Below are 21,834 nucleotides of genomic sequence, written 5' to 3'. Positions count from 1 at the left end.
TCACAGAAAGGATCGGAATTTTCCTACTCTAAAAGGAGAAACAGGGCAAAATATAGAAGCTAGGCTGATGGGAAATAGAGAAGAGGGCTATTTCTCTACAAACACGTTATCAAAAAAAAAACAATGCTTTGGCCGGGCACGGTGGCTCATAGCTGTAAGCCCAGCACTTTGAGAGGCTGAGGTGGGTGGATCATTTGATATCAGGAGTTCAAGATCAGCCTGACCAACATGATAAAACCCTGTCTCTACTATAAATACAAAAAAATTAGCCAGGCATGGTGGCACACACCTGTAATCCCAGCTACTCAGGAGGCTAAGGCAGGAGAATCGTTTGAACCTGGGAGGCAGAGGTTGCAGTCCGCTGAGATCGCACCATTGCACTCCAGCCTGGGTGACAGAGAGAGAGTCTGTCTCAAAAAAAAAAAAAAAAACTTTTTTGACAAAAATGTGAAGGTCGTATGATGATAAAATGGAAGTAACATGCAAGCAGGAGAGTTGGCAGTCTCATTCCTCACACCAACAGCAAACTAAGTCTCTGCCTCCCACCCCCACTACTTTCTAGGCTGGAACTCTGTCTTGTGTCTTCCAAGGTATAGAAAATCCTAGAAAGAAGGCTTTTGCCCTAGTACAGAAGACAAGGGACAGTGTCCTCTTCCTCTCCTGACAGTCCAGGAGACCTGTCCTGCCCCTACCCCACCCCAGGAATAGGCCGCTCTAAACCCATAAATATGACCAGGTCTCTTAACATACTGAGATCCCTGCTCATTTTGGAATATAAACTTACACCTAGGACCTGGATTAATAAGTCTTCTAGGGCTTGCTTATCTTTAGAAGAAATGCTTACCTTCGGAAATGGCTTTTTTCACAGCTGCCACGTAGGTCTCTGGCTCATCGTCACAGGTGAGCTCCTGCCAGTGGGCCCAATCTGGAAAGAAGTCTAGGAACTCCTCTCTGTCCCGCACCCCGCAGAGTAGCCTGACCACGCGTTGTGGAGGATGGAAGGCTCTCTGCAGCAGAGGCAGCAAGGCCGGCTGGTAGAAGTGCTGCACCAGCTCCGCGGACAGCAGCACCACGACACAGCGGGTGCTGAGGAAAAGGTTTAGGTCCTCTGCCGAGAAGGAGGCCTCGGGGCCCAGCCTGTGAGTTAGTATCTTCTGGCTGCAGACTTGCCGACTGGACAGGAACAGGGTCTGCAGATACTGGCACCATTCCTCAGCATCCGGGCTGTAGATGATAAGGATGTCGCATCCTCTGGGCACCCCTGAGCAAGAATGAGGCACAGAAGCATGTTAGCACACCTGTCCTTCTAGGTGGCTCCCCAGAATCTGCAAAGGTAGAGCATCCAGACGCCAGGTCTGGCACCCACAGTCTGTCATGGTGTGCCTTTAGCACACCAGCACACCTCACTCACTCATTTCTTTCCCCATTTACAGTCTGTGTTCCAATCATACCAGACTCCTTGTCTTAGACCAAACATACCACACTGTTTTATTTATTTATTTATTTATTTATTTATTTAGAGACTGAGTCTTGCTCTATCACCCAGGCTGGAATGCAGTGGCCCAGTCTCAGCTCACTGCAACCTCTGCCTCCCGGGTTCAAGCGATTCTCCTGCCTCAGCCTCCCAAGTAACTGGGATTACAGCTGCCCACCACCACTCCAGGCTAATTTTTGTATTTTTAGTAGAGATGGGGTTTCACTATGTTGGCCAGGCTAGTCTTGAATTTCTGACCTTAAGTGATCCACCCATCCCTGCCTCCCAAAGTGCTGGGATTATAGACTTGAGCCACCAGGCCCGACCCCATACCGTTTTAGATCCTTGCACAAGTTATTGCTTCTGCCTGGCATGCACTTTCCCCTGACACCTGATGCAGTATGAGATTGTAACAATAATAATAATAATAATAAATAATAATAATCCCAACAGCAAGCACTTATATAGAGGTTACTATGTTCCAGGCACTCTTCCAAGCACATCGCCTACTAAATGCATTACATCTTCACAGCAACTTTAGAAGGTAGGTACTATTATTGGTCCATTCTTTAAAAAAAATGAGAAACCTGAGGTGTGGCAGGTTAAGTAACTTGCCCAAGATTCACAGTGGCCAAGCAAGGATTTGAGTTAAATTAGATATTTCACATACACTGCTAAGCATAGTGCTTGTCATGTAGAAAACCCTCAGGAATTGGTAGCTGGTGTCATTATCCTCACATGAATATAAATAATGTATAATATTAAAGTGCATGGTAGTTGTGGTTGAATTAATGCTGTGACCTCCACAATACAATCTGCAAGGTGTCCCTAACCACACCTGGCCCATAACATAGGCTTTCTTCCTCTAACAAAGCATAAATGCCAAAAAGAGAGTCAAAAAGGGCTTTCAGGGATCACTTGGCCCAAACTCCTCGTTTACAGATGAAAGAAACACTTCATCTAGGAAGGTTAAGGGACTTGCTCAACTTCACACTCTAGATTATTGGCAGAGCCAGAACTGATGCTCAGGTTGTTCCCTGGTTTCCAGTCCAGCCTCCTTCCCAACTCACCTGCACCACCCATCAGGAACTATGTCAAGAATCTTACGAGTAATAAGTCATAGCTTCCAATTACCAAAGTTCAAAGAAGCTTGGCTCTTAACATAACTGTTACCACTGTTTTGGCTCATCATCTCTCCATGAATTCAACAAACTGTTCTGTGTGTGGTTTGGAAGAGGTGAGCATAAACTGTCCACACGACACAACAGGGAACTCAGAGAAGGAAGCTGGTCACATTTTATGAAGGTTGGGAACCATCTAAGTTGTAGACTAAAACAATTAAACGCTAGGCCTGGGCCACATTTCGTTGATGTTTCTTGTTGAAAAGGACAGAGGCAGGACTTAGGCAAGACCTTAAGGCTCTGAAAAGATCATAGGATGAATCCTCTTTCCTGCCCCCATCCAACCCACCACTATATTCAAACCAAAAAGCAACATGTACAATGCAAGCCCAACATAGTTCTGATTTCCCCCAGGATGATATTACCAAATTTTGAAAAATAGCAAATAAAACGAATGTTTGCAGTTTCATTCTTTTTTCAGCTCCCCTGATTTTCTGGAGCCCTACTCCAGTGCTAATATAGAGCCCAGTAGCCTTCTCAGCAGGAGCAAGCTGATCAGCCTGAGAGTATTTTTGAAGGGAAGGTGTACAAATCTTCTAAAACGTCAATCTTAGACAAACAGTATGGAACTGGAGAGAACCAGTCAACAATTCTGATGATGACCTGGACATTCGTGGTTCTACAGAGAACTCAATTGTGATCACGGTCTGTTCGCTCAGTTGTGAATATAATGGTCATTTTCAGGAATGCCTACCCTGATTCCAAAGCTTACACAGATTAAGGACAAAAATTTAATGCACCAGTGCTGCAGCCTTCCATAAAAATAAATAAATAAATAAAAATATTTGCTGTTTGGATCTTTTTTTTTCTGTGTAGAATATTTCTTTATATCTCAATGGAAAAATAATTTCAAGACTATAGAAGGCATAGCATTGGCAAAGCTACATAACTATACAGTTAACACTGAGAAGCAGAGTTAAAGTATCAGAATATTTTTACCTTATTTCTGTCCTTCCTTCATATGTGGCTGGTTTATCTTAAGAGGCAAACGTTCTTCTAAGTGTGAAGTGTCACTGCAGATGTGTGTGCATGGGCACGAGCCATCAGGTAGGAAACATGCAAGAGTTTACACTTCATTATAATATTAAGGATGCAATGCTAGTGATGCTGTGCAAGAAGCCTAGAGCATTTTATAAAAATGCAAAAGTGAAAAAGGATGGCCACCAGCTTCCTCCACATACATACGCATAGCATGTCAACAATTTGTGCAATAGAAGGAGAATAAAATCTCAGGAAGGGATGGTTGTGGTCCCATATACTAGTGATGAAGAAACCATAAGTAGTGTTTTCTTTTTTTTTTTTTTTTTTTTTTTTGAGACAGAGTCTTGCTCAGTCCCCCAGTCTGGACTGCAGTGGCGCGATCTTGGCTCACTGCAAGCTCCGCCTCCCGGGTTCCTGCCATTCTCCTGCCTCAGCCTCCCAAGGAGCTGGGACTACAGGCGCCCGCCGCCACGCCCAGCTAATTTTTTGCATTTTTAGTAGAGACGGGGTTTCGCCGTGTTAGCCAGGATGGTCTCGATCTCCTGACCTCATGATCCACCCGCCTTGGCCTCCCAAAGTGCTGGGATTACAGGCGTGAGCCACCGCGCCCGGCCAAGTAGTGTTTTCAATAGGGTTGGCAAGTGATGGCAAAATGAAGAAGAGAGAAGAAAAAAATTTCCTAAGCACAAGTAGAACCCTTAAGAAGGCAGCTTGGGGCCAGGCCCAGTGGCTCATGACTAATACACTTACTTTGGGAGGCCAGGGTGGGCGGGTTGCTTGAGCTCAGGAGTTTGAGACCAGCCTGGGCAATATGGTGAAACCCTGTCTCTACAAAAAATGCAAATATTAGCCAGGCATGGTGGTGTGCTCCTATAGTCCCAGCTACTCAGGAGACTGAGGTAGGAGGATTGCTTGAGCCTGAGAGGCAGCTTGGGTTTGGGGTATTGACTGACTTAATAGAAAAGCAACAACTTTACACTGTTCTAAAGACCACAGGGCCATGAGTGATTGCTCCAATTTTATGAGAAGAATTTAGTGACCCAAAAGTAAGTGAACATTTTTAAAATGATAAACTCTAGGGCCACTGAGGGAATGGGTAATCATTTCCCCCGGATCCTGCCTCCCCAGTTAACAGCATATCCTGCTCCTCTGTTAACAGCACATCATAATACTTGCTGTTTATTAAAGACTCCAAGTCAAAGGCTGGCCGCGGTGGCTCACACCTGTAATCCCAGCACTTTGGGAGGCCAAGGCAGGCGGATCACCTGAGGTCGGGAGTTCAAGACCAGCCTGACCAATATGATGAAACCCTGTCTCTACTAAAAATACAAAAATTAGCTGAGCATGGTGGCATGTGCCTGTAATTCCAGCTGAGACAGAAGAATCGCTTGAACCCGGGAGGCAGAGGTTGCAGTGAGCCAAGATCGTGCCATTGCACTCCAGCCTGGGTAACAAGAGTGAAACTCCATCTCAAAAAAAAAAAAAAAAAGACTCCAAGTCATCAAGAAAAGTTTAAATTGTGATTCAGCTGTTTCCTGAGCACTGACCATGTGTTAGTCACTCTGCTAAGCATCTCATGTACATTCTCTCATTTAATCCTCAGAACAATCCACAAAGTATATGTTATCAAAAAGCCCCATTTTACAGACAAAGACATTAAAACTCGTTGAAGATTTGCTGCTACTGCTGCCCAAGCACACACAGTGCCAGAGCAGGGATCTGACTCCAAAGTCCATACTCTTAATCTCTAAGTTGCACCCAATTTAAAAAGTCAAGGAAATACAGAATATAGTTTAAGAAATACAGTTAATAAAACACATCTAGTGCCATGGGTTTCTCATACCATTCTCCAATGAAAGGATTCAGGATTCCTTAGAGAAATGATGGATTCTAGGAATGAGTCTAGGATTAAATATTTCCTGGGGCAGGAAATAGTCAATATGAGCCTGGAGCATCTTGTAGTGCCAGAAAGTAACAACTGCTCAAACAAAAATTCAATGACAAGCATATGTCAAAGGAACACATGAGTCAATTCAAAGTGCCCAGTGGCAAAAGCTGGAACCATTTGAGCAACAAAACAAATAAAATAATATTGAATTATAACCCAAAGCATAAAAGAAATATACAGGAGTCCATACTGATACGAAAAAAATAATTGAATAAACGCATTGGGGAAAAAAGACAAATCTCCCATGCATAACAATTCTGAATAACTTATGTAGATAACTCCACCCTCAAGGAGGTAGAGTGTAACTCCTTATACAGAGAACTTAGTGTGGGCTGTGTTGAGTGAGTTCTTTCCAAACAGCACAGTGTGGAAAAGGAGAAAAAAAAAAAAGTAAATTTACAATAGAGAAACCCAGTGATCAAGGTCAGCATCGACAGTCACAGATCATGTTGAGAGTGTGTGCCCTGAATACCATGGGCTGAGACTCGCACTTCACCTCTGTGTTCTTCCTCCCAGAAAGCCAGCACCCCAGTCTCATTATGGGAAAAAATATCAGACAAATCCCGACTGAGGGCCATTCTACAAAATAACTGACCAGTACTCCTCAAGACTGTCAAAGTCATCAAAAACAAGGAAAATCAGAGAAAATCACAGCCTTCAAGGGCCTAAGGAGACACGCCTACTAAATATAACATAGTACCTGAGATGGGCTCCTGGAACAGAAGAAGGACATTACATAAAAACTAAGGAAATGTGAGGAAAGTCTGAACTTTTAGTTATTAATAATTTATCAATATCAGTTAGTTAATTGTCACAAATACCACACTAATGTAAGATGCCAATAATAGGTGAAACTGGATGTGGTCTATATGAGAAGTCTCTGTACTATCTCTGTAGTTTTTCTGGAAATCTAAAACTGTTCTATAATAAAATGTTATTTAAAAGTATAATTGAGGCCGGGCATGGTGGCTCACACTGTAATCCCAGCACTTTGGGAGGCTAAGCCAGGTGGATCACGAGGTCAGGAGATCGAGACTATCCTGGCTAACACGGTGAAACCCCGTCTCTACTAAAAATACAAAAAATTAGCCAGGTATGGTGGCGGGCACCTGTAGTCCCAGCTACTCAGGAGGCTGAGGCAGGAGAATGGCATGAACCTGGGAGGCAGAGCTTGCAGTGAGCTGAGATCTCACCACTGCACTCCAGCCTGGGTGACAGAGCGAGACTCCATCTCAAAAATAAATAAATAAATAAATACAATTAAAATAAAAAACACTTAAATCTCCTATATTTAAAAACAAACAAACAAACAGAACAGTTATTCAAAATGTCTCATTCCTGGCCAGGAACAATGGCTCACATCTGTAATCCCAGCACTTTGGGAGGTCAATGCAGGCGGATCACTTGACATCAGGAGTTCAAGGCCAGTCTGGCCAACATTGTGAAACCCCATCTCTACAAAAAAAATACAAAAATAAGCCAGGCGTGGTGACACGCACCTGTAGTCCCAGCTACTCAGGAGGCTGAGGCATGAGAATGTTTAAACCTGAGAAGTGGAGGTTGCAGTAAGCCCAGATAATACCACTGCACTCCAGCCTGGATGACAGAGTGAGACCCTGTCTCATCAAATACATACATACATACATACATACATACATAAATGCACAATGTCTCATTCCTGGGGTTCTAGTGTTAAATTCAATTCCCTTTGAGTGAAAGTATTTGAGGAGAAATTAATTACTGCCTCAGACTTGTTAACATTACAACATATTTGGTCACTAACTTGTGGTGTGACTTAGACCAATTACTAAGTCTAGGCAAATTTGCCTTGATGTAAACGAGGATAATGAAATCTATCACCTTCCTGAATATTGCTGTGCTGGGAAACTGAAAGATGGGAAAGTTTTTAAAAAGTCCAAAGTGAAAGTTCCAGTCCCTTTCGGATGTGCTGGGTAACAATACAGGACTAAATGCTTTGTCAGCAACTCTGCCTCATATGGGGGAAACTCCTTTCTTCAGCAATAATCCTTTTCCTTTAACCATAAGTCGTTTTTCCACTTGTCCCCAATCACATTTCTCCTTTTTTTTTTTCTGCATGTTCATTTGTTAAGAGAAATGAAACACATGAGCCAACAAGGAGTCCACAAGTCTAGACAGAAATGAGGAAAGGTCTTTCTTTGTCCTTGTAAAACATAAAGAACAGGTTTGGCTATAGAAGGAGAAAGAAATGGATCACAGCAGAGGAAGGGGAGGCTGTAGCAGCAGGGAGTCCACAGGGTAAAAAGCTGGGGCTGAAAGAGGTGGATTTGCAGGACTCAGAGCCCAATGGAGGGCCTAGCGTGGTGGCTCACAACTGTAATCCCAGCACTTTGGGAGGCCGAGGCGGGCAGATCTCTTGAGGTCAGGAGTTCAAGACCAGCCTGGCTAACATGGTGAAACCCTGTCTCTACTAAAAATGCAAAAATTAGCCAGGTATGGTGGCGGGCACCTGTAATCCCAGCTACTCGGGAGGCTGAGGCATGAGAATCACTTGAACCTGGGAGGCAGAGTTTGCAGTGAGCCAAGATCGTGTCACTGCACTCCAGCCTGGGTGACAGAGTGAGACTCTGTCTCAAAAAAAAAAAGAACTCACTGGAGAGAAGTGCAGACAGGAAGTACCAGAGAGCTTCTCAAACCACTCAGCCCAGACCATTTCTTCAGCCTGCAGGTGACTCTGGCACCCCATTCATCCATCCTGAAGCCCTGTGTTTGAATCTGAACACCGTATTTGAAGAGGGATGAGAGATAGGGAAGGTGACCAGGATAAGAAGAGATGTGGTCGATCATATCAGGAGCTTCCCACCCCAGAAGGTGTTCAAATTCAGATGCTGGCAAGAGTAGTGAGAGGCCTCAAAGATCACGTGTAAGTTAAGATCACAAAAGGGTTAAAAGACCCTTCAAGCGCCATGGTCCTGTAAGTCCAGGAATAGTTGAAGGATCTAGAGAGAAGAGGAGCCTTGGAGAGAGGGGCCAAGAGATGGTATGAGAACTGACACACAGAGGAGAGAGTCCTAGTCTTTCTTCACCCAGTCACAGACTTGGCCACTTGGGAAAGTCACCCATGGATCCTCTCTCTTTTCTCTCCCTCACATGTAAATACACAAGATGCCATCAGGGGCCTAGAGAATCTTGTGGAATAAGCCGAGTCTATTTCATTTTATCTTCCTACCCAAGGTCCTTTCAAAGACAGGGAGCCTAGATTCTCCTGGATTTCAACAAGCAAATACATCTTTCAGAAAATAATATAGACTAATGCTTCCCCTTCAGTGGAAGGGAATTTAAGAAGACCAGAGAATTAGGCCATGAAAAGGAATGAAGTACTGATATAAGCTACAGTGGGATGAACTTTGAAAATACTATGCTGTGCAAAGGAAGCCAGTCACCAAAGACCACATACTATGTGATTCCATTCATACAAAAGCCCAGAGTAGGGAAATCTATAGAGGCAAAGTACATCTTAGGGCTGGGAGAGGAGAATGAAAGGGTGATAGCTAAAGCACACAAGGTTTCTTTTTGAGGTGATGAAAATGTCCTAAAATTGACTGTGGTAATGGCTACATATATCTGTAAAGATACTAAAAACCACTGAATTGTATGCTTTAAATGGATGAATTGTATGGCATGTGAATTATGTCACAATAAATCTGCTTTTTAAAAAAAGAACATACAGAAGAGTGGTTGGATAACTCCAAAGCCCACAGCTTCTTGGTGAGAGGCATTGCTCTCACCACTATGACCTTCCCCAATGGGTCCCTGTACTTCCAGACCTCAGGGAACCCGAGGGACTCCAGAGAGCCAACTATCAATTGCAGCACCTGGAGTGGTGTCTCGCCACAGAAGATGCAGACAGCAAGAGTTTGACAGCTCTAACCATTACGGACACCTGAAGAAGCTGCTGCAGAGCCCATAAATAGCCCCAGGTTTGCCCACTGGACTACGGTCCCCCTCTGAACTGGAGCTTGCCTTCCTAGCCCCTTCAGCTGTGCCCACTGGAGAAATGTACACAAGACGCTGGACAAGAGGAAAAGAGAGGCCATTTTCTCAGACTCTTCCGCCCAAAGGCCCTCCCAGTTTGCGGTTTCCTGGACTCAGCAGCCCAGGGCCTGTCCCCCACCATAGAAGGAGGAGGTGGCTTCACTGGCTTATTGTCAGGCCTCATCTCCCTCTCCCCCACAGCCCACCTACTCCAGCCACGCTGGCCTGCTGCCTTTCCTTTAACACACCACATACACTCATTGCTTGGAGCACTCTTGCCCAAAGAGCCTCCTCCCTCTCCTCCTTCAAAGCTTGGCTCAAATGTCCCTTTCTCCACCCTGGCCACCTCATTTGAAATTCTAACCCCAATCTCCCTCACCCTTCTTTATCGTTTTCCCATAGCACATGTCATACCAGAGACTTTCCTTATTAAGTGTATATTACCTGCTATTTCTAGGCCTCCTTATGCACAGTACAGCTTCTTTTAGCCTCCAGAGCCCAACTGGAAAGCCAGGAGACTGTGATTAACTACCTTCCCATCCCCTTTAGATAATGAGCCTGCAGTACCAAATCTAATAGAACCATCACACCCTGGCCTTTTCTACCCCTGCTTCCAAAGCACCGTTACCACATCCTCAGAGGATCTGGGGAGAGCTTGTTCTTCATTCCAGTGTTTGCTCACCTCCTGTAAGAACAGTGCCTTCTCCTGGCCACCTAGTCTCTTTTTCAAGGGGCACCTGCAACCTGTTTTCACATGTTATCCCTACTAAAACATCATAAAGTGGGCTGGGAAAAGAAAAGTAAACCCATTTGTAAACACCGTAACTCTACCTCTTCTCATCTAGTAATTCCTTGTTTACTTACTGCTTTCCTCTACAGGACCATAAACTCCTGGAGAGCAGAGACTAGGTGTGTCCTGCCCACCATGGAGAACATATTAGGTGCACAGTATCCATTGGAGTGCAATAGTAAGGACTCATTAATTTTCTCTGTTATCATCATTATGTGATTTGTTCTGGATCTCCGTGAGTGAGCAACTTGCCAAGTGTGTACACCCATGAACCAGAAGGCAACCCAAGACCAGACAGAAAAGACGCCTGGTACCCTTCAATGAGTGTGACCGCCAACTCTCCCCATTCCCCAAAGTTCTACAAAGGATGTAGGAAAAGTAAAGTTCAAGGAATAGTGTTACTAGATCCCTAGCAAAGTTCTAGACCCAAAACACAAAGCCTGGGAGGGGTGGAGGAACCGGGCTTGGGCAGCTGCCCCAAGGGCCCCTGGCTGATCTCTCCGCACCACCTAGGACTGCCTGAGCGCCCCCTGTGGGTGCACGTAGCCCAGGACACTCGTTTGGCCGCGTAAACCGTCCACACTGCCCGCACTCCGCTTCTCTCAACTCGCCTCTAGCTTCAGAGTCGAGGGACAGGGGAAGAGACGCTCAGACACTCCGAGGGCCAGAGGTGGGGGAAGCGAAGGAGACTCTGAAGAAGTGGGAGGGAGTTGGGACAGGCAGGGGCTGAAGACAATCGCTCTACAGGCTGGGGCGGGAAACATGGGAAAGTTGAAGTGGGAAGTTTGCGACAGGGAACAGAGAAAAGAGCAGAAAAAGGGCAAGATCCCCGCACTGAGGACGCAAACAGAAGCGAGCAGGGGAACGCGCCCCAAGGGGTGCGGGGGGCGAGAGAGGGCCCGAGGGCCTGGGGACCCGCGGCGCCCGCCTACCCACCTGAGATTGCCATGCCGCGAAGCGCCGCTCACATCCCTGGCTCGCTGCGTGCCCGGAGCCGGGGCCGGGACTGGCTGCGTCCTGGCTCGGGCTGGAGGGACGCTGAGCTCCGCGCAGGACCGGCCGCCGCTCTGGCGCTTCCTCCCGCCAGGCAGCCCGGCCTCGCCACGAGGGCGTGTCCACAGAGTCCGCCCCGCCTGCGGGACTCGGCCCGCGGCACCTGCACCCGTGGCCGTTGGGGAGGGGAAGTGAGAACCCCACGCCAGCCGCCGACCAGCTCCCCCCACGGCCCCCTGCTCAGGGGCAGCGAGGAGGCGGGGGCTTCGCGCCACGTGCGCCCCAGTCGTCGGGAAACCAGCCCTGATCTGCCACCAAAGGGCAGCCCGAGGTGGAGGGGGTGTGGGGAGGGAGCAGAGGGGGAGAGTGTGGGGCTGCCAGGCCTCTGGGAGACAGGGCGGGTGTGTGTGTGTGAGCACCAGCTGTCCAAGCCACCTCCTCATCCCCTGGGGCTTTGTCCCTAAGCCCCTGCTGCCCCAGCAGGAAAGAGGAGGGGACAGGAAGGGGAACAGGAGGAGGGCTGGGCACCTGGCCCTGGGTGCTTAAACGTTGCCCTTGAGTGCCCTCCTGTGACCTTTCTGCAATTCCTTGGATCTGGTCTCCTGATGGCACATGAACATTAATTATAATCTCACATGATAAATGTCTAGTAGAGTTTCTTTGCCATTCATTTCCTGTGTTGCTCTCTGATGGGCACTGCGTTTAGCACCTTACACACATTATCGCATTGCATCGTCACAGCAAACTTCTGAGGTAGCACCTATCACTGTCTTTACATTAGAGACGAAGAAACAAGCCAAATACCTTGCTCAGGCTTCCACAGAGAATAAAAGCTCCCGGAGGTTCAGTACCAAGCCAGTCTGCTTCCAGAGCTAGACCTCTTGCTTAATCATTGCCTTCACCTGCCCTCTTCTTAGACTCCTCCCTTTGCCTGCTGCTGAAATTCACCTGGATAGCACAGCCCCTTTGAGTTCTCAACAATTCAGGGGCCAGAGGACCGACCCAGAGAGCAGAGATGAGGGAAGGTTAGGGCTCAAGTCTAGGTGGAAATAAATGAAATGAATTGAAGAATGGGAGTATCAGGAAGAGGCCGTGCATTCATTTTCTACTGTTGCCATAATAAATTACTACAAATTTAGTGGCTTAAAACAATACCAACTTATTATTTTACAGTTCTGTAGCTCAGAAGTGTGACAGGAGTCTCCATGGGCTAAAATCAAGGTGGTGGCTGGGCTGGGTTTTTTTCTGCCAAATAGAAGGGAATCCATTTCCTTGGCTCTTTCAGCTTCTAGAAGCCATCCACATTCCTTGGCTCACGGCCCCCTTGTTCTATCTTCAAAGCCAGATGGCCCTGCTTCTGTCATCATATCCCTTGCTCTGACTCTCTTCTGTCTCCCTCTTCCAGTTTTAAGGACCCTAGTGATTGCATTGGGCCCTCCTGGATAAGTCAGGAAAATCTCCCTATTTGGAGAACCTTGCCTGAACACTGGTCTTCCTGACTCCACCCTCTTCCTTCTCTCCCCAAAGCCTCTCTCGCTCTTCACAAGTCTCTGGGCCTGGCCAGTTTGTGTTCTTTGTCAGAGACATTTCTACTGAGGGTGCATCTGTCTATTCAAGGTCAACACCCCTAACGTCCCCACTGTTCAAACACATGTTCCTCCCTTCCAGCTCCGGATGTTAGGGAGAGAGGGCCCTTTCCTTCCTCCTAACCAAGTGCGTCTGGACAACTTTTAACCTAAAGGATATTTCTAACTTGTTAAACTATTAGAAGGCACCTGCTAGTTGCAGATAAGGTTTTGGGTGCTAGGTCAGCTATCCAAACTCTGCTCCCACTCCTGGCTAGCACTGACCACTGGCATTGGGGAGAGAAAAGGACTCAGAGGACAGCAGTCCCTTGGTGAAAGGACATGACTAGTCCCTGACTCTGGCAATTTCAGTCAACAAATTTCTTTGTATAGCAGGTGGAGCCAGATTGGGGGAAGTAGTGTCTGTTTGGTTTTGCACCTCTGTGTGGCAGGTTTTGCAGAATGGGAGTGGCAGGAGGAGAGTAGCTGCCCCTCTGGAAGACCCTGCACCCGCACCATGCACTGACTCTCCTGAGCAGGCTCTGCAGTCAGTCCCTGCAGCGCTGGGTGGTAGGTGAATTGGCTTGAGGAAGGATGGAGAACCCGAACTTGGCTGCTGCCCTACAGTTCTGTTTGGCCTGGCAAAAGGGAAAGGCTGGAGAGGTAAACATGTGTCATCCTAAGCAGTGGGGGCCCGAGGGCAGGGTGGCAGAAATCCCTGCTTCTTACATCTTCAAGATGTTATTTCATAGTCTCTCAGACCTGGGGATCAAAACCTTTTCCCTGGTTAGCAAAAACTCCCTTACTAGGACAAAATGTGAAGGTGGAAGAATGTGTCACCATAGATGCTCATGATCCACCTTAATGGATCATAAGGAAGTAGAGTACCTTCATGGAGGTACTTTCATGGAGTACCTTCCTATGAGGAAGGTACTAAGAGTATACACATTTTACAGAAAAGAAGCTAAATAGACTGGGTGTGGTGGCTCATGCGTGTAATCCCAGCACTTTGGGAGGCTGAGACAGGTGGATCACAAGGTCAGGAGTTCAAGACCAGCCTGGCCAATATGGTGAAACCCCATTTCTACTAAAAATACAAAATTTAGCTGGGTGTGGTGGCACACACCTATAGTCCCAGCTGCTCAGGAGGCTGAGGCAGGAGAATAGCTTGAACCCGGGAGGCGGAGGTTGCAGTGAGGCGAGATCGTGCCATTGCACTGCACTGCAGCCTGGGCAACAGAGCAAGACTTTGTCTTAAAAAAAAAAAAAGAAGAAGAAGAAGAAGAAGTTAAATAACTTTTGCCCAAGGGCACACAGCTAGTAATTTGCAGCGCTGAGTTTTGAACCCACGCAGTCTGACTTCGGAGCCCATGCTTCTGCCCACTAGATTAGGTGGTAAATGCTTGAAGCAGGCCCTGCTATGACCTAAGGGCCCCACAAGTCACCACTAGCCTTTGTTGGTATCACCTCACATTGCAGGTAGACAGCAGCTCTCTGTCCCCTGTGAGTTCCCCTGCTCTGCCAGAATTGCCTTACTCTCACAAAGGGCAAACATCCGTAAAGAGCCCTACCTTGGAGCGCCCCCAGCATCCCCTACCTCCCTGGCCACCTCCCTGTCAGTGTCCTGTGAGACCATCAGTGTCTTGATGGCAGGGCTATGTCTCTTTCACCACTACATCTCTGATGCCCAGCACACAGTGGGTGTTTAACTGCTTTGTTTTTAAATTATCAAGTCCTACCAGCTCATTTTACAGATGAAGATACTGACATATAGGTTGAATGACCTGCCCAAGCTCCCACAGCTTTCATTCAAAGGACTTGTTCTTCGTTTTGTTCAGCAGAGCAAGAGGACTCAGGCATGTTCATATGGATAGGGTGGAGTGTGTGAAGACTGGACTCCATAGGACTGGCAGGTGGCAGTGGGACATTACAGGTGGGGACAGGGATAAGGAGTTTGAGGGCATCAGTGCCTCTTTTTGCCTTGTGAACCCCCTGGCTTTATAAAGACTCCTGCCCTTCCTATCTGCCTGAGACAGTTTCAACCCAGTTCCAACCCAGTAAGGCATCATATCAAAACTCGATGCAGGCAATTTGGGAACATTTGTGACTTTCAGGAACAAGTATCCTTGCAGATGAAACCTAGAAGCCTACCCCTCCTTCCCTACTCACCGAAATGGCCACTCCCCATGAAGGCCATGCCACCGCCTGTGGGCCCCTCCTTGGGCCATTTTGAGTGGTGGCAGTGCCCATTTCCAGGCCCTGGACCTCAAATTCAGAGAAACAAAATGTTGGGTATCTGCTGTGTGGCTCTGATAAGGTAATTCACCTTACTCATGGTCACTGGGTTAGTAAGTATCAAAGCTAGATTTTGAATTCAAATCTATTTATTATGCCAGAATTGCCTCTCTTGTCATATGTTGTGATTAAGAAGCCATGACAGCTGTCTCATGGCCATTGTCCTTAAGGGCAGCTGAGGACGACATCTTGGAGCAGTTGCGCCACCTTGCTGATTCATTTTGAGCACGTGGTCACCTCAGAACGCCAGCCCTTTTTCATGTAACTTGTAGAAGCCATGCCTTTCCCTTTGCCACATCACAGTTGTACAGTTGTGTTTGCTTTGTTGGTGGGGGTGCTTGAGACCCAACAGCAATAATTTAATGCTTAATTAAACATATGGGCCGGGCGCAGTGGCTCACGCCTGTAATCCCAGCACTTTGGGAGGCCGAGGTGTATGGATCACCTGAGGTCAGGAGTTCAGCCTGGACCAACATAGTGAAACCCTGTCTCTACTAAAAATACAAAAAGTAGCTGGACGCAGTGTCGGTCGCCTGTAATCCCAGCTACTTGGGAGTCTGAAGCACAAGAATCGCTTGAACCCAAGAGGCAGAGGTTGCAGTGAGCCAAGATCGCACCACTGCACTCAGCCTGGGTGACAGAGCAAGATTCCATCTAAAACAAAAACAAAAAAAAAAAAAAAAAAAAAAAACAACATTGTATGTTGCGTTGGGTCCAGTGTTCCAGCCTGTCAAGATTGTTTCAACTCAGGATTCCATCACTGATGGCAGAATGTAACAACTGTTCTACCAAAAATAACCTTAGCAACAAGAAAAAGGGGTGGCACAGAGATTGCTCATCGCCTACCTAATGTTCATTCTCCCCTGGTTTCTTAGGAACAGAATTCCAATTTTATTTGGGGACCACAATGTGCTCCACTAAAAGACTCCATCCCTCAGCCTCTCTTGCGACTTAGAGGAGGCTGATAAGGTATGAATGGAAGGGGTGTCCCCAAAAATTCTTTATAAGAGGAGGCTGATAAGGTGTAAATGGCTGGGGTATCCCCAAAAATTCTTTTTAAGAGACTTAACTCTGCTGTCAGACACCCTTTTTGCTTGTCTCTTTTTCTTTTACTTCCTACCTGTAATTGAATGGGATGGCTGGAGATCCAACAGCCCTCTTAGATCATGAGGTGACCATGTGGATGGAACCCATACACTAAAGATGGTAGAGCAGAAAGCTGGGCAGAGCCTGATTCCCTGATGACCATGGGGCGCCCAAACAAGCTCCAGGTTTCACATCTCTGACATCCTTTACAGGAGAGGAAAAATAAATACATCTCCATCTTGATGGAGCCATGATTATTTGGGTGTTCTGCTGTGGGTAGCCAAACCTCATTCTTTACTGATAAGGGAATGGAAGCTAGCATTTATTGAGCACCAGCTATGACCCATGAACTCTCTTATGCTATCTCAGTTAATTCTCACAATAATTCTGTGTCACAGGTATTCACTTCACGGATGAAGAAACTGACAGTAAGTGAGATTAGATAATGTTTCCTGGGTCATTCAGCAGGCAGCAGACCTGGAGTTCAAACCCAGATCAGAGCCGGGAGTAGTGGCTCACACCTGTAATCCCAGCACTTTGGGAGGCTGAGGCGGGCAGATCACCTGAGGTCAGGAGTTCAAAACCAGCCTGGCCAACATGGAGAAACCCCATCTCTCCTAAAAATACAAAAATTAGCTGGGCTCGGTGGCACATGCCTGTAATCCCAGCCGCTCAGGAGGCTGAGGCAGGAGAATTGCTTGAACCTGTGAGGAGGAGGTAGCAGTGAGCAGAGATCGCTCGCAGCACTGCACTCCAGCCTGGGTGACAGAGTGAGACTCTGTCTCAAAAACAACAACAACAACGACAACAACAAACCCAGATCAGTCTGAGCCCAGAGTCCATGATCTTCCCATAGTACAATGATAGTACAATGACATATTGAATGGCTTCCAGAGAGTTCATTTGAAAGTACTCCCTGAGGACATGTGGTGCTTTCAAATCGGGGCCACCGTGAATCCCAGGTACTTCAAGTCCCGTGCAGATGGTGGCTTCATTCATGCATGAATGCATATCTTGCACATTTTCTACTTCTGCTTTTTGAGGTGCTGAAGCAGAAAGTCTAGGCAGCTGTGAAAAAAATTTTAGGACTTGGCTTCATAGACTCTAGAGTGTTAGAGCTGGAAAATACTCTAATAGGTCATTATTGGACACATGTGGAAACTAAGGCCAAGAGAGGCAAAGTGACCTTTCTGACACCATACTTTGAGTTGGAGGTTGAACCAGGACTAGAACCCTGGTCCCTATTCCTAATCTGGTGCCTTTTTGCGATATCCAACCACCTACTTTCTCCCTACCAGTACATTCAAAAATCTACTGTAGAAATTCTTTTCTTAATCTGATGCTTTAACTTTGTAGTTCTTCTCTGTAAATCTACGCTAGCACCTACAGGGCTAATCAAATCTTGAACCTCTTACATACACCTCGCTTGGTCATAATATATGGTTTTTCTGATATATTGCCAACTTGCTAATATTTTGTTAAAAATTTTTGCAACTATGTTCATGGGAGATATTGGTCTGTAATTTTCTTCTTTGTAATGCCTTTTGTCAGTTTTTGGTATCAGGGTTAATCTAGCCTCATAAAAGGAGTGTAGAAGTGTTCCTTCTCTATTTTCTGGTAGACAAAGACCAGTGTTTCCTTAATGCTTAATAGAATTAGCCAATAAAACTCTCTAGGTTTCCATTTTTCTTTGTGAGATTTTGCTAGAAATTTCAGTTTCCTCAATAGATATTCAGATTTTACATTTCATCTTGTGCCAGTATTAGTAAGTTGTCTTTTTCAAGAAATTTGTCCATTTTATCTGTGTTCATAGATGTATTGACATAAAGTTATTTATAATGTTTTCTTATTATCTTGTTAATGTCTGCAGGAGTTGTAATGATAGCTCCTCTTTCATTGCTTTTTTAATTTTTAATTCTTATGAGTACATAGTAGGCATATATATTTATGGGGTACATGAAATATTTCCTCTTTCATTTCTGATACTGGTAATTAGTATTTTCTCTTTCTCGTGTGTGTGTGTGTGTGTGTGTGTGTGTGTGTGTGTGTGTGTGTGTCTGTATCTCTGTGTGTCTGTCTCTATCAATCTAGACAGATGTTTATCAATTTTCTTGAGCTTTCCAAAGAACTAGTTTTTGGTTTTGTTAATTTTTCTATTGTTTGTTTTCTACTTCATTGGTTTCTGTTCTCTTCTTTGTTATTTCCTTCCTTTTATTTACTTTAGTAAGTTTAAGGTTCACTTTGCTCTTATATAACAACGGTTGAACCTTTGGCCACCGATTTTATTCCTTCCATCTTTGCTAATGTAAGCATTTAAAGTTATAAATTTCTCCAACTCAATAGTTTTGCTGTATCTCCCAAATTTTGATATATTGTATTTTCATTGTATCTCAGTTCAACATATTTTCATGTCCCCTGTGATTTCTTCTTGGAGTCATAGGTTATTTAAAAGTGAGTTAAGCAGAGCACAGTGGCCCGTAATCCCAGGATTTTGGGAAGCCAAAGTGGGAGGATCATTTGAGCTTAGGAGTTCAAGACCAGCCTAGGCAAAAAAATGAGACCTTGTCTCTACAAAAAATTAAAAAAAAAAAAAATTTAACTGGGTGTGGTGGTGTGTGCCTGTAGTCCCAGGTACTTGAGAGGCTGAGGTGGGAGGATTACTTGAGCCTAGGAAGTCAAGGCTGCCGTGAGCCGAGATTGTGCCACCATACTCCAGCATGGCTGACAGAGTGAGACCCTGTCTCAAAAAAAAAATCAAAATAAAAAGTGAGTTAATATTCACATATTTAGGGTTTTAAAAGTATATATTATTGTTATTGAGTTCTAATTTAATTATGATCAGAAAGCAGACTGTATGAACCTTTTAAATTTATTGATTTTTTTGTTCAAATCTTTGTTAAAAATATAAAAGTAAAAATAAGATTTAAAAACATGTGGCGGGGTGCTGTGGCTCATGCCTGTAATCCCAGCACTCTGGAAGGCCGAGGCGGGCTGATCACGAGGTCAGGAGATCGAGACCATCCTGGCGAACACGGTGAAACTCCATCTCTACTAAAAATACAAAAAAAAATTAGCCGCGCATTGTGTCGGGCGCCTGTAGTCCCAGCTACTCGGGAGGCTGAGGCAGGAGAATCTCTTGGAACTCGGGAGGCGGAGCTTGCCACGAGCCGAGATCACGCCACTGCTCCAGCCTGGGCGACAGAGCGAAACACCATCTCAAAAAAAAAAAAAAAAAAAAAAAAACCACACCCAAGATTTAAAAACATGTATTGATACTTGTTTGATGGCCCAGCTTGTGATCGATCTTGGCGAATGAGCATTTGAAAAGAACATGTGTTCTGCAGTTGCTGGGTACAATGTCAATTAAATCAAGACGGCCCAGTAATACTGGATTGTACTCGACATTGTATTTGACACTTGTAGAGAATCTGGATTCCATTATGCCTCTGAAAAGTTTTATTTTTAAGCGGCAGTTATTTTGGCTCTATTGAAACTGAAAACTCTGTCTTCTTTACTGTGGTGGGCAGCAGCAGAACTCGCTGCCCAGTTTCTTCAGCCTGTAATGGGCTGCTTAGAGCCTGCCCTACAGAAGTCGGCCAGAGGTTTGGGCAGAGTGCATGCACATTGGGAGGAGAGCCTGGAGCTCTCCTCCACTGCTCACTCCTTTCTGAAATAACACCCTCATTTGCAGCTGCTGTGTCCTTTGGTTCTCCAACGCAGTTACACAGTATAGGATCTATCTGAATTTTAGTTGCAACCCAGGGCATGGAATGGGGCCTGCCCTCTGGCGAAAAGCTGTAAACTGAGAACTCCAGTGCTGTTCCTTTCTTATAAGCATTGGCTCTTCTCCAGTGTTTGCCTACTTTTTTCTTGTTCTCCATTGCCTTTAGGTTCTTGTTTGTGTTTGTTTTGTCCAGTGAATAGTGCTGCCTCTGGAATGACTGGTCCAAGAAACAACTCACGTATTGTTGGGAGCATCTTGAGCCCAAAAAGAAGTGGACTCGCTGAGCAATGCCTGAGGTGCCACTCTGTAAGGAATGCTAAAACGTCATAGGAATAAATCAGATGCATGGTGCCAATTAACTCAAGTGTTTTTCCTTCCTTTTTTTTTTTTTTTTTTTTTTTTTGAGACAAGGTCTTGCTCTGTTGCCCAGGCTGGAGTGCAATGGCACAATCTTGGCTCAATGCAACCTCTGCCTCCTGAGTTCAAGGGATTCTCATGCCTCAGCCACTCGAATAGTTGGGATTACAGTCAAGCACCACCATGCCCGGCTAATTTTTGTATTTTTAGTAGAGACGGGGTTTCATCATGTTATTCAGGCTGGTCTCGAACTCCTGACCTCAAGTATCTGCCCATTTCAGCCTCCCAAAATGCTGGGATTATAGGGGTGAGTCACTACACCTGGCCTAACTTAAGTTTCTTTCTATGTGTGACTCCATATCTAATAGATGGGATGCAAATTGTTTCCTGATTAAGTAAACACAGTCCTCAAGTGGATGCTTAAGAACAAAGAAAGTCCCCCATTAACCCGGACACGCTTCTAGGTCAATACACATATATCTAACTCATTCTTTTTAAAAGTTGTGTAATACTCCATAGTATAGGTATATCATAATATGTCAAGTCCCTACTCAGGGAAGTTCAGTTATTGTCCTTCAGGTTAAGTACATCTTTTTGCCCCTACAAATGCCGTGCTACAGAAAATCTCCTTGAACATATTTCTTCATGTGTTGGTGCTATTCTTTTTGTAGGATAGATTGCAAAAAGTATTGTCAGAGGTGTATGAACCAGAGCAACCCCATCTTGAATAGGGGCTGAGTAAAACACAGCTGAGACCTACTGGGCTGCATTCCCAGAAGGCTAAGGCATTCTCACTTACAGGGTGAGAAAGGAGGTCAGCACAAGATACAGGTCATAAAGACCTTGCTGATAAAACAGGTTGCAGTAAAGAAGCTGGCCAAAACCCACCAAAACCAAGATGGCAACGAGAGTGCCCTCCGGTCCTCCTCACTGCTACACTCCCATCAGCACCATGACAACTTAAAAATGCTGTGGCAACCTCAGGAAGTTACCCTAGATGGTCTAAAAAGGGGAGACATGAGTAATCCACCCCTTTTTTAGCATATCATCAAGAAATAACCATAAAAATGGGCAACCAGCAACCCTCGGGGCTGCCCTGCCTATGGAGTAGCTATTTTTATTCCTATACTTTCCTAATAAACTTGCTTTCCGTTTACTCTATGGACTGGCCCTGAATTCTTTCTTCGCGAGATCCAAGAACCCTCTCTGGGGGTCTGGATCGGGACCCCTTTCCTGTAACAGTATTGCTGGATCAATGAATATGTGCACTTCAAAATATATATTATTACAGTACTTCCCAGAGAGCCTGAAGAAGCTACTCAGGAGGTTGAGGCAGGAGAATGGCGTGAACCCGGGAGGCAGAGCTAGCAGTAAGCTGAGATCACGCCACTGCACTCCAGCCTGGGCGATAGAGCAGGACTCCGTC

General features: G+C 45.7%; 1 protein-coding gene across 3 annotated transcripts in view; it reads right to left on the bottom strand.

Annotated features, from left to right (window-relative positions):
• Positions 1-11,488, bottom strand: part of PIK3AP1 (phosphoinositide-3-kinase adaptor protein 1) — a 131,368-nt gene extending 119,880 nt beyond the window's left edge. The window contains exons 1-2 of one of the 3 annotated variants that reach the window (XM_030940094.1): positions 11,325-11,488; positions 845-1,261 (exon numbers count right to left, since the gene is read on the bottom strand). In XM_030940094.1, the coding sequence (XP_030795954.1) occupies positions 845-1,261; positions 11,325-11,337 (430 nt within the window). In that variant the 5' untranslated portion in view covers positions 11,338-11,488. Of the gene's footprint in view, positions 1-844; positions 1,262-11,324 lie in introns of those variants that run through there. The other 2 variants (XM_010389580.2, XM_030940095.1) reach the window with 2 other exon arrangements.
• Positions 11,489-21,834: the final 10,346 nt, after the last annotated feature.

The sequence above is a fragment of the Rhinopithecus roxellana genome, chromosome 11, assembly GCF_007565055.1.
Source record: "Rhinopithecus roxellana isolate Shanxi Qingling chromosome 11, ASM756505v1, whole genome shotgun sequence".
Classification (NCBI taxonomy): domain Eukaryota; kingdom Metazoa; phylum Chordata; class Mammalia; order Primates; family Cercopithecidae; genus Rhinopithecus; species Rhinopithecus roxellana.
Note: the sequence above shows the minus strand (reverse complement) of the source record. Positions and strands in the feature narration are given on the sequence as shown.